The sequence below is a fragment of the Dermacentor variabilis genome, chromosome 4 (assembly GCF_050947875.1).
Source record: "Dermacentor variabilis isolate Ectoservices chromosome 4, ASM5094787v1, whole genome shotgun sequence".
NCBI lineage: Eukaryota > Metazoa > Arthropoda > Arachnida > Ixodida > Ixodidae > Dermacentor > Dermacentor variabilis.
The window spans coordinates 183794151-183812579 of NC_134571.1; the positions used below are offsets into that span (position 1 = coordinate 183794151).

At 48.0% G+C, this 18429-nt stretch overlaps 1 protein-coding gene across 2 annotated transcripts in view; it reads left to right on the forward strand.

Annotated features, from left to right (window-relative positions):
- Nucleotides 1-17955, forward strand: part of LOC142579988 (uncharacterized) — a 49075-nt gene extending 31120 nt beyond the window's left edge. The window contains exons 8-9 of one of the 2 annotated variants that reach the window (XM_075690696.1): nt 15908-16177; nt 17673-17944. In XM_075690696.1, the coding sequence (XP_075546811.1) occupies nt 15908-16177; nt 17673-17800 (398 nt within the window). In that variant the 3' untranslated portion in view covers nt 17801-17944. Of the gene's footprint in view, nt 1-15907; nt 16178-17672 lie in introns of both variants that reach the window. The other variant, XM_075690697.1, reaches the window with a different exon arrangement.
- Nucleotides 17956-18429: the final 474 nt, after the last annotated feature.

Here is an 18429-nt window from a genome sequence, read left to right on the forward strand (position 1 = left end):
ACATGTGTCAGTCGGCCAAACGTGGTCGCCCGATAAAGATAAGGACACGTGTCAATATATATATATATATATATATATATATATATATATATATATATATATATATATATATATATATATATATATATATATATATATATATATATATATATATATGGGGGGAATACACATGTTCATGCATACTGATATGTGCACAATAATCAAAAACAAGAACAAGAATCACACAGCCGGATTTCGCTAAAGGAAATAAGTGAGAAAGGAACGAGGAGAAATAGTATCCGGCCTTAATCCTCAGTTAGGGTGTTCAGAAGATCAGAAATGCGGTAGGATACAAAGTGATGTGAGCAATTTGTATGACAAAAACGTGTTAACCAAGTGTCAATATATCTGGCGTTATAGAGAATATCGTGACGATTCAGGTTAAACAAATTTATATAATGAACATTTCTCCTTCGCAGCGTAGTTCTGTACATGCATGCTAAACGAAATGAGTAAATGAATTCAACCGGTATTATTTTTATTCCTAAAAATATTTAGACGTGTGTTCTTTGGAGGACAGATTGGCTACAGCAGGAAATGTTTGTTCTCGACATAATTTTAGTTTAGTGATGTTTTGTTTTTGATGTTGCCCAGACTAGGTGACAATTATTTAGCTTATACAGAAAAAGGGAGTTGAAAAAGAATGATTTTTATTTTATGCCTAATGGTAGGTTTGTAGTGACTATGTCTTGTGTTCTCTTGCTTCCTCTTCTAAGGCGGGATTCCTTGGGCGACCACGTTTCACTGCTGCAGCCTAGGTAGACGCCTCGCGGTGAATCGCAGTTGGCTCAGCGCCGATGAAATCCCAAGGGCAAGTGACCCGCGGGCGGTAGCGACGGGTCGTGTGTAATGACGCAGGCACTAGGCACACGTCATTTTATACACTCATCATTTGGCGTCGAGAGTGCATCGCCGTAGACACTGCACCGGTAAAGTCCGAAGAGCAGGTGAAACGCGGGAGGCAGTAACATAGGCAGTGACGTGACGTGTGCAACGACGCACGCAATAGGTAAAAATTTATTCAGCCGTAACCATGGAGACACCCTGGCGTCGGGTAAGCGGGCTCGTCTCACACCCCGGACGCCCGGATTCGATTCCATCTCAAACCAAAATTTACCTAATTACCTTTCCGGAGGCGTTAATTTACTTTGTTTACAGAAACCTGCTTGACAAAGTTGACGTCAGTTTTTGACGTGCTTTCGCTCTTCGCACCGTCGGCCAATTTTAGTGCCATCTTTCGGTCACGCCACCGACGACAACGCTGCATTCCCGCTTAAAGGGGCACATGATGATTTCTTGTTAGTAAGGAGAGCACAGACACGCAATCACAATCGGTCTGTGCCACTGCACGCTATCACCGATTGAAACAGACAGTGGTAAGCTAAAAGCTTACAGCTGGTATAATATCATCCATGTATAAAGGTTATGTGTGAGGAGAAAGCGCAAGCAACGTTCAGATGCTACAATCCTTCACATATAGACGTCATGCACAACTTAAAAACACAATAGACAAATTCTAACAGCCGCACCTGCATAATTGTTGCGTTTGGACACACAGCGTTGTGAAAAAAAAAGACATTTCACTATGTCAAAATGACAAAAATATTACGAAAGGAGGAGGAAAAAGTCATATTCGTCATGCGTGGGAGTACTTCCATTTACTGGGTTATTTCTTCTGCGAGGCGGCGTGGAGGTGGCCGTAAGCCCTTGACTTTCGGCGTTCTCCAAAGCACAGTTGACCGTTCGCAGCTGGACTGCGGCATCCGAGCTGGACGCCGCTACCTCCCAGTCCAAAGTCTCATCAAGTTGGAGTTCCGCCCTAGGTATAGGCTGGAGCAATCGCTCAATATAAGTGTCAGGTCCACCATGGGCGTCGTAGTTTTTGCACTTAGGTGAGAACCAGCCCGGATATATTAGTGAATACTTGTTAGGGTTGGCAAATGATCCAGTCTGGTACTGTCTCCAAGTAACCTGTCACAGATTATCCAGAAATTTATATGGAGGGAGTATTTTTGTCTAGGTTCGCGGTAGTGTGTAGTAATTTCATGGAACGTCACCATGCGATCCCTCGGTGAACCCAGGCCGAGGTCTCCTACCAGCCGGCTGACAAAACCGAGGAGCATAACTGTGGGCAGCCTCAATTACTGTGTTTGAGGAATGTGCCGGATTTTGAATCAGCGATAAGGTGATGGATATTTGTCTCCAATATGCAAGCCGGCTTTGTGGATTTTGCTACTCGCAAAGTGTCCAGTTGCAGTCTTAGAATAGCTAAATATGATTTTGGCGGTGGCGCCATTGATGAGATAAAATAGACAGAGGAAGAACAGACACTCCGCAGGGACAATGAACTTCAGCATTCTGTTTCGTTAGGCGAGTAATGCCACTTACAACTTAGTTTAAAATCTGCTGTCTTTTTACTCTTGTTGGTAACTCATTCCAAACGTTTGTGCAGGCACAATGAATAACGCTTCGCCGCACAATTTGCTGTATTTTTCCAAGCTGAAACTGCAATAAGGATATTGTCACGTGGTAGTGACGGTGAAGAAAGAAGCAATACGGTGAAACACAAAACTAGCTTTTATTGGGCGAACCTGTGCCCACAAAAACAGGCTACACTTATAGCAGAACGATAGCGGCGAACACGGTCGGCGATCGTCGGAAATATGATCAACGGGTCAAGCGCGTCGGCTTTTATAGAGCAGTCGTCGAATGTTCCAGACTAATCGTTTGGACCCGCGTGCCTTCCACAAAGTTCTACACCATTCGCGTTACGCGATGAAATCAGATAACACAAGGTTCGGCGACAACAGACAGCCGGGTAGAAGCATCGATTACTTTCCAGAAACGTCGGATACATGCAGGCGCGTCCGTCGCTGTGCGATTACAGTTGTTAAGCGGCGAAACGTGGTCGCCCGATAAAGATAAGTACACGTGTCAATACCCCCCTCTTAAAAAGCATCGACCCGATGCTGCATACAAACAAAAGTAATAAAGAAAAACACCCGTAGCAAAGAAAACAATAAAATAAGGAAGTTCGTCAGCGTCCGTAAAAGGGTTTCAGACGCACCACGTGGACCACTTCAGATCGTGCGCGGCGCCGCTGTGAATGCGAAATTCCGTCTGGCACGACCTCATAGTCCAGTGCGCCAATACGTCGAATGACCTTGTAGGGTCCGAAATAGCGGCGCAATAGTTTCTCACTCAGACCTCGTCGGCGTATCGGTGTCCAAACCCAAACACGGTCGCCGGGCTGGTACTCGACGAAGCGTCGTCGGAGGTTGTAGTGTCGGCTGTCGGTCCTCTGTTGGTTCTTGATTCGCAGGCGGGCGAGCTGTCGGGCTTCTTCGGCGCACTGGAGGTAGGTACGCACGTCAAGGTTCTCCTCGTCAGTGACGTGAGGCAGCATGGCGTCGAGCGTCGTCGTCGGGTTCCTGCCGTAGACCAGCTTGAACGGCGTGATCTGTGTTTCTTGTACCGCCGTGTTATAAGCGAATGTTACGTACGGCAGGACGGCATCCCAGCTCTTGTGTTCGACGTCGACGTACATCGCTAGCATGTCGACGAGGGTCTTATTCAGCCGCTCCGTAAGACCATTCATCTGCGGGTGGTAAGCAGTTGTCCTCCTGTGCCTTGTCTGACTGTATTTCATAATGGCTTGGGTGAGCTGTAAAGGCCGTTCCTCGGTCGGTGATGAGGACTTCTGGGGCGCCATGTCGCAACAGGATGTTTTCGACAAAGAATTTCGCCACTTCGGCTGCGCTACCTTTCGGCAGTGCTTTTGTTTCAGCGAAGCGGGTGAGGTAGTCCGTCGCCACGACGATTCACTTATTTCCGGTTATTGACGTCGGAAAGGGTCCCAGCAAGTCCATCCCGATCTGCTGGAATGGTCGGCAAGGAGGCTCGATTGGCTGTAGTAATCCGGCTGGCCTTGTCGGCGGTGTCTTGCGTCGCTGACAGTCTCGGCATGTTCTGACATAACGGGTGACGTCGGCGGTCAGGCGCGGCCAGTAATACTTTTCTTGTATCCTCGATAGTGTCCGGGGAAATCCGAGGTGTCCAGCGGTCGGATAGTCATGTAGGGCGTGCAATACTTCTGGACGAAGTCCTGACGGGACAACAAGAAGGTAATTGGCGCGGACTGGTGAGAAGTTCTTCACGAGTAGACTGTCTTGAAGCGTGAAGGAAGATAATCCGCGCTTAAATGCCCTGGGGACAACGTCGGTGTGCCCTTCCAAATAATCGACGAGGCCTTTAAGTTCCGGGTCCGCTCCTTGTTGTTCGGCGAAGTCTTCCGCGCTTATTATTCCAAGGAAGGCGTCGTCATCCTCGTCATCTTGCGGCGGTGGGTCAATGGGGGCGCGTGATAGGCAATCGGCGTCTGAGTGTTTTCGTCCGGACTTGTATGTTACAGTGATGTCGTATTCTTGTAGTCTGAGGCTCCACCGTGCCAGCCGTCCTGAGGGATCCTTTAAATTCGCTAGCCAACACAAGGCGTGATGGTCGCTGACGACTTTGAATGGCCTGCCATATAGGTAAGGGTGAAATTTCGCTGTAGCCCAAACGATGGCGAGGCATTCCTTTTCGGTTGTAGAATAATTGCCTTCCGCTTTTGACAACGACCGGCTAGCGTAAGCTATCACGTGTTCATGTCCATCTTTTCTCTGGACCAGGACGGCGCCGAGGCCTAGGCTACTGGCGTCAGTGTGGATTTCGGTATCGGCGTGCTCGTCGAAGTGCGCAAGTACGGGCGGCGACTGCATGCGTCGTTTGAGTTCTTGAAATGCGTCGGCCTGCGGCGTTTCCCACTTGAACTCGACTTCACATTTAGTTAGCTGCGTTAGCGCCTCAGCGATGCGTGAAAAGTTCTTGACAAATCGCCTGTAGTAGGCACACATGCCAAGAAATCTACGCACTGCCTTCTTGTCGATGGGCTGTGGGAACTTTGCTATGGCAGCTGTCTTCTGCCGGTCGGGGCGGACTCCAGATTTGCTGATGACGTGGCCTAAAAATAAAAGCTCCTCGTAAGCGAAGTGGCACTTTTCCGGCTTCAGAGTAAGTCCTGATGACCTCTAGTACTGTTGCCAGCCGCCTTAGGTGAACGCCGAAATTTCCGGCGAAGACGACGACGTCATCCAAGTATACGAGACAGGTCTGCCACTTCAATCCTGCTAAAACCGTGTCCATCACGCGCTGGAACGTTGCAGGCGCCGAGCACAGTCCGAATGACAACCTTGAACTCGTAGAGGCCGTCTGGGGTGATGAAGGCGGTCTTTTCGCGATCTCTTTCGTCGACTTCGATTTGCCAATAGCCAGACTTGAGGTCCATGGACGAGAAGTATTTAGCGTTGCAGAGCTGATCCAATGCGTCGTCTATCCGTGGGAGGGGGTATACGTCCTTCGTGATCTTGTTCAGACGACGATAATCGACGCAGAAACGTTGGGTTCCGTCCTTTTTCTTTACCAGAACAACAGGGGATGCCCACGGGCTTTTCGACGGCTGGATGATGTCGTCGCGCAGCATTTCGTCGACTTGTTCTCTTATAGCTTCACGTTCTCGCGCCGAAACTCGGTAAGGGCTCTGACGGAGTGGTCGAGCGCATTCCTCGGTGATTATGCGATGCTTGGCGACTGGTGTTTGTCGAATCCTCGATGACGTCGAAAAGCAGCCTTTGTATCGTCGGAGCAGACTTCTGAGCTGCTGTTGCTTAATCATAGGGAGATTTGGATTAATGTCGTAGTCTGGTTCGGGAACCATGGTCGTCGGGGTAGATGCGCGGAATCCGAGAGGACAAACGCATTACTTGTTGCCAGACTTTCCTCGATGTACGCGATCGTCGTGCCCTTGTTGATGTGCTTGAACTCCTGGCTGAAGTTTGTCAGCAACACTTCAGTTTTCCCTCCATGCAGTCGAGCGATCCCTCTTGCGACGCAAATTTCACGGTCTAGCAGTAGACGTTGGTCGCCTTCGATGACGCCTTCTACGTCAGCGGGTGTTTCGGTGCTGACCGAAATAACAATGCTGCAGCGAGGCGGGATGCTCACTTGATCTTCGAGCACACTCAAGGTGTGGCGACTACGAGGGCTCTCCGGCGGCATTGCTTTATCTTCCGACAGCGTTACTGACTTCGACTTCAGGTTGATGATTGCGCCGTGTTGGTCCAGGAAGTCCATACCGAGAATGACGTCTCGTGAACACTGTTGGAGGATAACGAAGGTGGCAGGGTAAGTCCGGTCATGAATGGTTATTCTTGCCGTGCAGATCCCAGTCGGCGTGATGAGGTGTCCTCCAGCGGTGCGAATCTGAGGGCCTTCCCATGCGGTCTCAACTTTCTTCAACTGGGTGGCGATGTGTCCATTCATTACGGATTACGATGTCGGCGATAGAGGCCACTTGAGGCTGCGACGAAGGCAAGACCTTGCGCAGTTCTTCGCGCACAATGGCCCTGATGGTCTCGCGCAGATCGTTCGTGGCCAGTGATTGAATTCCTGCGTAGTGGGTAGAGCTTGTGCGGCGGTTGAATTGCCGGTTCCGCATTTCGAGTGTCTTCTCAATGCCGGTGGCCTCGCGAAGGAAATCTGCTACGGTCGTCGGTGGGCTTCGTACCATTGCGCCGAAAAGTTCTTCCTTCACACCACGCATGAGTAGGCGTACTTTCTTTTCCTCGGCCATATCCGGGTCGGCGTGGCGGAACAGACGGCTCATTTCTTCCGTAAAGATGGCAACGTTCTCATTTGGTAGCTGCACTCGGGCGTCCAGCATAGCTTCGGCCCTTTCCTTGCGCACGACACTTGTAAAGGTGCGCAGGAAGGCGCTACGGAACAGGTCCCACGTTGTCAAGGTCGACTCCCTGTTCTCAAACCAAGTTCTGGCGGCGTCTTCTAAGGCGAAGTAGACATGCCGCAGCTTGTCGTCGGGGTCCCAGTTGTTGAATGTCGCGATCCGTTCGTAGGTTTCCAGCCATGATTCCGGGTCTTCGAATGTTGAACCGCGGAACGTTGGAGGCTCCCTGGGCTGCTGCAGCACGATGGGGGACGCTGGGGCTGCCATTGGGGTTTCCCTGGCCACAATCTTCTTGGTCTTCTCAGGTAGAAGTCCGTGCTCCGGGGGCAGCTGTTGAAGACAGCGGCTTGCTCGATGCTCCGGGACGGCGCTGGTGTTGACTTTGCGGTCTGGGCTTGGATTACGGCTTGTCGGGGGCGTCCGGTACATGGACGTAAAGCACCTCCACCAGATGTCACGTGGTAGTGACGGTGAAGAAAGAAGCAATACGGTGAAACACAAAACTAGCTTTTATTGGGCGAACCTGTGCCCACAAAAACAGGCTACACTTATAGCAGAACGATAGCGGCGAACACGGTCGGCGATCGTCGGAAATCTGATCAACGGGTCAAGCGCGTCGGCTTTTATAGAGCAGTCGTCGAATGTTCCAGACTAATCGTTTGGACCCGCGTGCCTTCCACAAAGTTCTACACCATTCGCGTTACGCGATGAAATCAGATAACACAAGGTTCGGCGACAACAGACAGCCGGGTAGAAGCACCGATTACTTTCCAGAAACGTCGGATACATGCAGGCGCGTCCGTCGCTGTGCGATTACAGTTGTTAAGCGGCGAAACGTGGTCGCCCGATAAAGATAAGTACACGTGTCAATATTGTCTTGTGTTATTAGGATTTCCGAGAATAAATACTCAGTGGTGATAGAGAATTAGTTCGTGTAATGCTGCTTATAAGGAAGCAAGACTTACGATTTCGCAGTGACATAAATGGTAAGATACCAAGCTATTGAAAAAACGTTTGTACTTGAGAGGCACAATGGTTTTCTGCTAATAATGCGTAATGCCTGTTTATCGAGACGCGGTAAGGACGATAAACATCTTATATATGCAAGTACCGAGGATATAAGGCAGTAGCTTATGTAGGAGTGGCAGAATGAAAACTACAAAGAACTCAGCACAGAAGAGCGAAAACGCTGTTTGGCTTTTATCAGATTGTAGCACCCGAAGTCTTATTGCCTGCATACATTGTTTACATGGTGATTTCAATTCAAGTGCGTGTCAAAAAGAAGTCATAAGTATTTGTACTAAAAGGCTTGATGAAATAAATTGATGGGTTTTATTTTCATGCCATGGCGGTCGCCTTTTGATAGGACTTGATTGAGAAAATTCTCGGGTACTATGCTGTAGGTCAGCGTTAAAGAACCGCAGTTATTCAAATTTACCCATTTTAATAAATCCCAGTTGGGCAAACATAATCGAGAGCACTGCACTACGGTCTCCCTCATTGCTGAGTTGAGTTTTTGGACGTTAAAAGCAGCATTATTTTCCCCAATACGGCGAGTAAGACAGGATTCCTTCTTACAGCGCACTTCTCCGGTGTCGTGAGGCTTATAGCGCGTGAAAAAGTCAAGGACGAAAGAGAGACGTGACACACACAGGCGCTTGTGTGTGTCACGTCTCCCTTTCGTCCTTGTCTTTTTCACGCGCTATAAACCTCACGATGTCTTACCAACAAACCCAAATCACTGCTTTACAGCATCTCTTAGGCGCTTACCAAGATAATGTAGCGCGAAGGCGCAATTACAAAGCGAAAACACAGGCGCCTACCGGGATGTTTATCCCGGCAGGCGCCTGCTCCTGTCGCCAGCTTCGGCGTAACCGAGTGAACGAGCACAGTGAAAGATGAAAGCGAACGCGGAGCGCAGCGGCGTATGCGGCGGAGCGCAGCGGCGTACACCCGAAAATGGTCGATATCCTCGCTTTCCTCGACGACACCCGTGGGGGGGAGGGGGGAGGGGGTAGGTCACAGAAGACCTATGGGCCCCGGGTGCCAGACGACCTAGCTACGCCACTGCTCGTGCTTGACCCGCAGATTTTCGGTGATCGCCGTCTCTGCTACTTGTCCAATTCAAATTGTTTGCATCAGTATATCGCGAATGAAAACACTTGTAGATCTGAGCTCAAATGTCGCATTAGGGAGTATGGTAATCGTCGGTGATATTTTCTCACATCCACTTTTCTATGTGTTTTTGCAATTCTAGTCAGTACTACACCGTATAGTGAGCCTTCTTCCCTGCGCCTTCTATATTCAGACGACTAGATTGCGCAGATTCTGACTAAAAGTTACCATCGGCCCTTCCATTAGCAGCTGTGCACACTGGTATGCCACTCTGAACGAATTGTCGCACTGTTTTGTGAGTCTCATTAACGCGCTTATTTACACAGCCCTGACGTATCGCTGGTGCAGGATTTCTGAGATTGTTTTTCCTATACTGTAAATAAGCCTATGCAAGACAAAGCGGCAAAGCTCACTCGAAAGCAAATGCCTGTAATGCACTTTCCCCAATTTTTTGCGAACCATGACAGGCCACTTGACGAGAAGTTGAAGTAAATGGCAGGGATATAAATTTTCGCTTACTACTATTTTTTTCAGTGAATGCTGAGGATATATTCTACTAACTTCATGTTTGTCCCGTCCTATCTGTTTGAAGAGACAGTACAGTCATTAGAATATAAGTACGAACTGTCTGGGGGGGGAGGGGGGGTTAGCGTGCCACAACGTTTTGCCTTCAATTTTGCCCCGAGTTTTCACGACCCACACCACGGTGTCTGTGTGGCTGTGCCATTCTGTGGAGCACGAGTTCACGGGCTTGATTACAGCGTCGGCAGGCTAACGCCTATGGAGACAAAAAGCGAAGTCGCTTGTGTATTGCACGCTTCGGTTACGCGTCAACGTCCTTAAGGTGGCCGAAAGTTATCGGAAACGCCGCGCAATGCTTCATCCTGTAGGCCCGTTCTTGCTGTGGAAAGTCCATAGTGTAAGTTTCAAGTTTCACAAGTGCCATGATTCCACGTTCTTCGAAACTTAGAGCTCTATACCTTATTTTGGCCGAACAGCTTTGCCCACGCTAACTCGGTTCACAGGTGATTGCCACATGTGACCCACACTAATTTCCTGAAGAAATCCTACAAACACCTTGCACAGCGCAGCTTTGACAGGAATTTTTCATGCTTAAAAGGTGCAAGGTATTCCAATATTTCAACAAAAGTTTTTAAATACGATGCTTAGCGACAAAAACAAAGACCTTAGACACACTGCAAGATGAATGCGTGTGCCCAACGAAATCCAGAACTTTGCCCGCGTGGATTCAACTGCATGTTCAACTTCATAGTTTTCTAGTGTTCATACTATGAATGTTCTCCGTGGCTAAAAGCTGTCGTAAACAGTTCGACTGGTCCCAGGAGGCGTTGTATAATACATGGCAGCGTGAGAACAGATCGTGCTCTTGAAGGGCACACGAACAGGAACACTAAAAAGTAAAGCAATTGAAAGCATATTAACAAAAAAGAAACATAGCAAGGGAAATTTCTATGCCCTTTTGCAGGGCGCGCACTGTGTCAAGATACCTGACACGCAATATTCACGGTTAGCATTATGAAACATCGTTCCAGCGCACAATTGAACACGGACAAGAAGAGAAAGACAACACGAACGCCGGACTTCAACTTAATTTTTTTATTCATGGAAAACAGGGCTTTATGCTCACAGGGGAGGGGGGGGCTGCTAGTGCGCAGGACCACCCAAAAATATTTCCTTGGTCCAGGCAACAGTCAACAGAAGTGTCAAACCAATAGAAGAAAGGAATAAAAGGAAAAAGTGAAAAAAGGTGAAAAAACCTTTCCCTCTCTTTTCTTCCTCTGTTTCTTACATCACTCAGTACAATCTTGCTCATCTCCCGCCTTGCCTAGCTAATTCGACATACCCGTTTGATCTGAGATGAGTTCTTTTTTCCCGAGTGCAACAGAGGGAGCACTGACACAGTAATCGTTTTCATTGGAGATACAAAATGCTTCAAAAGTTTCCCGGTTTTTCTGATTGCTATATTTGCGCAACACACGTGTTCGTTCGAAAAACGCCTTGCATGCTGGCTTGTGCGAGCAACGGCGAATGTGGTCGGCTGAATGACCAGCGCCACTTAGTGAAGTAGCATTCCTGCGATGCTCTAGCAGGCGTTCATTCAGACAGCGCCCGGTTTGGCCAATATAGCATTTCCCACAGGCGATGGGAATACTATACACAACACCGACGTCACATTCAACGAGGGCTTTGGTGTGCTGTATTTTGCAGGCTGGTTTCTTCTGGGATTCGTTTACTAGGCGAAACATTCGTCCCAGCTTTTCCGCTGCTGAAAACACAACGCGCACCCCGCAACTGTCGCCAATCTTCTTGAGGCGGTGAAAAACCTGGTGCCAATAGGGCACTACGCCAGGGCGCTTTAGCGGGCGTGCGTCTTTTCTCAGCCTGCGCCTCCCACCAACCTTTACCTCGCGAATCTGGCTCTCTACCACCGAGGCCACGATTTCTCCGTGGAGCCCAGCCTCCTCCAGACGCCTTAGCTGAGCGTCGACGCTGTCACAAACTTGATGTTCGCATTACTTCTCTAGAGCAGAGCGGATGCAATTTTTTGCTATAGCTCTTTTTGCGAGCTTGGAGTGGGCCGATTGATAATTATGAATTGGTTTTTTTGACCGTGGCTTGTACAGCCAGCACACGCGCGCTCCATGAAAAATAAGACACACTTCGAGGTACTGGATCCGACCATCTTGCGGCAGTTCCTGCGTGAACTTCATTCCAAAGGCGTTACTAGCAAAATTTTTGAAGCATTTTGTGTCTCCAATGAAAACTATTACTGTGTCAGTGCTCCTTCTGTTGTACTCGGGAAAAAAGAACTTGATTATCTCAGGGCAAACGGGTGTGTCGAATCAGCTGCGTAGGGCGGGAGATGAGCAAGATTGTACTGAGTGATGTAAAAAAGAGGGGAAGAAAAGAGAGGGAAAGGTTTTTTCACCTTTCTTTTCACTTTTTGCTTTTATTCCTTTCTTCTTTTGGTTTGACACTTCTGATGACTGTTGACTTGACCAAGGAAATATTTTTCGGTGGTCCTGCGCACTAGCACCCCCCCCCCCTTCCCCTGCGCACATAAAGCCCTGTTTTCCATGAATAAAATTCAGTTGAAGTCCGGCGTTCGTGTTGTCTATCTCTTCTCGTCCGTGTTCAATCCGCCTCTTTCACGGCGCGACGACGCATGCGCCCTGCCCTAGCGGATTAGTCGCGAAACGTCTTGGAAGGGACGCGCGCGCGGCCGCACGGCCAGATATCGGGGGAAAGTACCCCCGGAAAAAAAAAGTGCTTGGACGCGCGCTGTTGCAAACGCTCGTGCGATGTACCGCGTTGAAACTCTACTGGTAGCTCGGCGTCGGTGCGGTGCCGAAAACGTGCGTAAGACTGCAACTCCACTTTGAAACTGAAAAAGGCCAGGGCTTGGTCCGAACTGCACCGTTAACCACGTAGTTGTCGCCTTGCATTGACGGCTGTCAAATTTATCGATAAACCCCTGCGTTACACTTGGGCGACACTTCAAAAACACGTTGCTGACGCATTCTTCTACAGCGTCGGCCCACTGTTGTTGCTGGTGGCAGCGCGTGCCTGACTTCATGTACTGTTTTAAGGCGTGGTAACATCAGGTCGATACGAGACCGACAAGACGCTGACGCCGACGATTGGCCGACTATTCAGCACTGTGTCACTGAGATCATTTGATCGTAATAGGCCGACAACGACGCAACCGATGGGTGCGAGTTGTCATATAGCGCGACGGGCTTTCGTGTCGACAGCACCGACAAAATCAGAGTGTCGACCGTGATAGTTTGACCAAACCCTACGTGATTAGCCGTCGAATCGACAACGCGATAGCTGCAGCTCATTCACTTGTACATATAATTATTCGCACTCAAAAAGCGTCGACATGCCTTCGAAGTTGAAATGCACGAGCTTCAGTCCTCTCAAGCCGCGCACGTGAAGTTTGAGTCAATGTTGATCCTGTTTAGCGAAGTTTTGGTTAGGCCTGAGCCCGTCGAGTTCGTGTACCCGCTACCGATGGAGCTGGACTTAAAATATAAGCAGCCCGGGCGAAGGAAACCGCTCTTATAGTTAGGTTGCGGCCCTATAGCAATTTGATAGCTACTCTTCATTTCGCACGGCACGTACACAGTAAACGGCAAGCGGCGACACAGCGCTGTGCCAACATTTTGTACTTTGGTCATCGTTCCCAATCGCTACCGGTCGCATTCCCGTAATTGGTGGGTCTGTGTGGGTTTTTGTGCTGACGTTTCTTAATTCCGAGGAAGCATTGTTTACCTCTGCATCAAAAAGGAAAGAAGAGACAGTGCATTCGATACAGCAGCATAAACTCGCTCAGTTGCCAACGGTGTCAGCGATGGCAGCCGCCTTCTCGCGAGAGAACTGCACGGCATATAATTGGGGGGGGGGGGGGGGGGGCGTAGACTTATGCCGAGCACAGTTGTCTCTAATAATACTTTATAGCACGCGCAAACTGTAAGTATGATGAAGTTAAACAAAACCGAGAATCAGTAGTAACAGCCCGTAATATATATGCGTCTTGATCACAGTAGCCATTTAAGGAACTCTGCCGTTCATACTGACACGTCTGTATGTTTTGCTACATTTTGACATTATTTCACATTAGCGATGCGCCGTTTCTACAATATTCGAAGAGCTAACAGCGATCTGAAGCTGTCGATGTAAACAAATGCACCGCTTTGGCAAAACGCACGTGGAAGGCTGCGCTCGAAGGCTTCTTGAATATGCGAAATGTTTAGGGAATGTGTAAAAGCAATACAAAAAGCGATGTGCAATCGCAGACATCAGCGACAACGAACTCAAGGCAGCCGCGCCGGCAGACGGAACTCAGCGCGCCTTTATCGGCCGGCGCTGTTACCACAACAGCGCACTCTGGCCTGTTCACACACTATACTCGATGGGCGAACGACATGCTGCCCCGGAGAAACCATTATTAATTAATCGCGATCCACGAACCGCACAACCGACGCGCACTCAACATGGGCGCAGGTGCACAAATCAACCGGCGAAATCCCCGACACCCTTCCAAAACGTTTCCAGCGGCGTGCGTCAGAGGGCAGCACAGGAACATGAAAGAGGCGGATTGTGCGCTGGAACTATTTTAATAATAATAATAATAATATTTGGGGTTTTACGTGCCAAAACCATTTTCTGATTATGAGGCACGCCGTAGTGGAGGACTCCGGAAATTTTGACCACCTGGGGTTCTTTAACGTGCACCTAAATCTAAGCACACGGGTGTTTTCGCATTTCGCCCCCATCGAAATGCGGCCGCCGTGGCCGGGATTCGATCCCGCGACCTCGTGCTCAGCAGCCCAACACCTGGAACGATGTTTCATAATGCTAATCACAACCAACTAGCCCAGCTGTCCATACTTGGCAATATTCACGGTGACGTTTCGCGGTGGCCTAAGGACCTAAGAACTGCATACTGGCAAAAAGAGCAAGATGTCGGAAATAAAAGAATGTCACAGAATAACTGTCCCTTATACACGTATACATATGTTTACAAGTTAACAAAACACAATGTCCGGTCTGTGCTAGACAGTCTTATCGTGTTAATGTAATTATTAAGGATTTTCTCATGTTGTGTTTAATGGACTACAATTTAGCAGCACAACGCAAGGATCAGTATGTTTTAGCTGGGAGAGGAAAACCCCTTGCAGAGACATCAGGAGTCCGCAGGCTTTTTACTGTCTTTCGACAAAATCGACCCAAGCGCTTGGGGGTGGTACTCTGCTTAGCCGTACGTTGCTCAGCCATGTCCAAAGAAAAGGGCGATCCTGATGGTTGGGCCAATGCCAAGTGAAATGGCTTTTAAGGCCCCTTGAATAGCGTTTGTGGAATAAGCAAGTGCCATAGAAATATCCGAACTTTATAGTTGTGTGCGCGACATAGTGAAATGCTTGGATAAGAAGATAAAACTAATACTCATTCATTTAATCATCCTTATTCACCGCCATCCCATACCCTTGTATGCCCTGAGGCATTTATCCTCGCATTAAAAAAAAAGGAACGTTGTCGCATTATCCTTGTTGCAGCTCAGTATTCGGTATCTATGTTTCCAGAACAAGGATTTGAGAAATAACTGTCATTGCGTGTGATTTTGTGTGTGTGGTTGTTTGCTTCGCACTAAATTTATTGTAAGTAAGAAAACATAGACTAGCCATCCCAACTATAAGTATGATTCAATGTCGTCTCGTCCGAGCTTGAACAACAGTCGAGGTTAGTCACCAAATAAGGTATATTCAAAACATAGTGGTCTCGCAAATCTGCCGCGCACAATGTCGTTGTCGCGGCGAGGCACTATAGCCACCAGGAAAAGGCGAATGCACAGGTAACTGCAGCGTTCGCAATATGTACGCTATCTTGCTTAGCAGTATACTGCAGCAGGAACTAGGCTTTTACGAAGAGGTGTATGTAGTAACCAATGCCTAGGTATCTCTAAAATGACACATAAAATACGAAAGCACGAAAAATGCCCACTCAGGATACAGGAAACCATTTAGTGTCAAGAAGATCCATTCGCATCATTGTGGAAAAAAAAACTTGTGGAGTTGTAGCGCATCGTACAATGGTTTCTTTTTGCAAGAAACGTATTTCCTGATAAAAATATCTAGCTGTGTCCGATGGGCTAGATCAACACCTTGACTGTAAGAGGCGCCATATGTTTTGTGGGGGACTCTGTAGCAGTTTTTACCACATCATGTTTGTTGGAGCACAGTATAAGTAACCGAGTGATTTCTTGTTTTAACTCTACCGCTGGGGAAATTAGTCCTCCATGTCTGCGCATCGCTCCGCGACCTTGGGCTCAATATCACAGCCCCACAACAACGAAATTATCCGGTGGCTTGAATGTTATTTAGCTACAAATTCGACGATGGTGGCGATAAAGCCCTTTTTTCACTCGGGTAAACTAAATGATTTCAGGCGACGCTGGCTACTACGACGAAAACGGACGGTTCCACTTCGTGCAGCGTTTGAAGGAGATGATAAAATGCATGGACAACCAGGTCGTACCCGCGGAACTCGAAGGACTGCTGCTCCAGGAATACTCGGAAGACATATCTGAAGTGGCCGTGGTGGGACTCGAGCACCACGAGCTCGGACAGGCGCCTGCGGTTGCAGTCGTGCTCAAGAAAACACCCGGTCGCGTTGCACTCGCCGGCATGGCAGATAAGATGAAGGCTACCATAGCAGGTATGTTGCGCGACGTATACCTCTTGAAATCCGTTTGCCTGGTAGCTCAACATTATTGTTTACCTCAAAAAAAAAAAAAGACCTTCCGCAAAAACTTTACAAATCGAAATATTAGTCTGTGCCTTTCAGTTTAACATTAATTATGTAGCTGCTCAACAGTGCTACAACAGTGCTACAACAGTGCAACAGTTGCCAAACACAACTTTTGGACAACACATTTACATTTAATAAACTGGGCAGCAATATTTTTGACGTACTGTATCTCGCTTACATTTTAGAGATTTAGGTTGCCGCTGTTGAGCCTGTCTCGTGCGAAACGCCACTTTCCTCCTCACCCTTCTGCCACTCTCTCCTCCTCCGCTTTCCTCCTCATGCTTCCGCTGCCCCCACCAACACCCTATAGGGAGCTGGTGTTGCCCCAACCTCCTCTGCTTTCATCCTCGCAGACTATCCGCTCTCGCCGTCTCTCATCTCCCGCCGCAATCTACGTTCTCTATTTCGTCCTTCGTTGCGCTTGTTCGCTCGGCTACGGGGGAAGCCGAGGAACGCCTAGCGACGCCGACGCTCAACGTAGGAACGGGCGCCTAAGTGCTGCGGTCTAAAATTAGTCTGGCGCTTTGAATCTGTCCCTAGTCGGCAGCCAGTGTTTACATCATTTTGCATGGCAGTCTGAGCGGACTCCGGGGCATCTATGAGGCGCTATAAGCTTGCATCGTGTCAGGCCTGCACCGAGTAAAGAAATCGAAAAAGTGCGGACCTTACACGAGTAAATAAAGTTCTTACTGTTGGACATGACTTGCCTCATTGCATATGTTAGATGAGTTTCGATAAAGCCCTACCGCATGCGTTGTGGTGGCCTTCAAACTTAGCTTGGCCTTTGTAGTTGTTTTTTTTTTGTTTGTTTGCGATGCTGTGTTTTCACAAACAAGGTCAACGCAAAACGAGCCTGGTGCCTCACTTTAATCGTAGCGAAGGTGAGACAGATTGCAGGACTAAGTTCAATTTTCACTGTTTCCGTGGGATGTTTTGCAATTACTTGAGCCTTGCGTATCTGCAATGTTTACCATAACTTAGGGTGTGTGTAACGACTTTTACCGAATCCCAAGCGATAAATCGTGTACACAATGCAATATCTAATGTTAAGTGTTGTATAATGACTAACAGAAAATATATTAACTAGATTCTACATAAGTATGACATTTACTGTACGCCAGAGAAATTCGTGCGCAGCTGTTTTACTGGTGTCTACTAGTCCCGAAGTTCTAGATAAAGTATTGCGATTTACATTAAAGTATTCAAGTTCAAATACTATTATATGTAAAATACTATTTGCACTTGTTTCCTCTTGGAGACGAAGCACCTAATAAGTTCTCAGGATGGAATCACTTAAATTGTGCGATCTATGCTAGGGCGGCCGGTATCAGATGCTCAGTCATGATTCTTTATTGCGTCTAATATAACCCTGGATCTAATATACACAAATCTCTTACTGCAGGAAACTTGGCCAGGCACAAGTGGCTATATGGAGGCGTGTTCTTCCTCGACTCGCTACCAAAGACAGAGACTGGGAAAGTCAACAGAACAGCACTGCTTCAACAGTGTGCTACTTCGACGCCTCTTTGAAAATTTAGACATATATTTGGGAAATGAGACACTTATCCTAGATGGCTCATCGTAATAAAGCTGGCGCTAAGGCCCCGGAGAGAAGAGGCTTTAATGCGCGTTAATAATTTATTGCATTCAGCACCATAAATTTTGCGGCAAGGTAAAGTACGAGTTGATGATTTTTAGGTTCTTGCGAAAAAAAAAGTAGCCTGCAGAAGCCAGCATGATGCTTGCCCTTGAGCTGGATTATACGATTATACTAGGGAAACCTTACTAACACTAAAAATGAAAACACATAATCAAGGAATTGCCAAACAGTTACTAGTTATCTTTCTAACTATTTACTTTATGGTATATAAAACAATTTGCGAATTATAGCCGGTGAGCTTGCAAGCCGTATCCAGTTGCAACTAACCCCCAGAGTGGCTTTAATTTAGAGGTATTATTTCCTAAAGGGTGGGATGAAATACATTTGTGTTCCAGTGGCAGAGCCCTCTTCGTCGACTCTCCAACCACGTTGTTGCGTACCAAGTTGCAACTTACGCCCGAAACCTGCAGCGTGGCCCAGTGTAAAAATAAGATGGTTAAGGCAGCACGGGAAGAAAGGAAGAAGACGATGACCACGTGAGAGAAATCCGAGTGTTCTA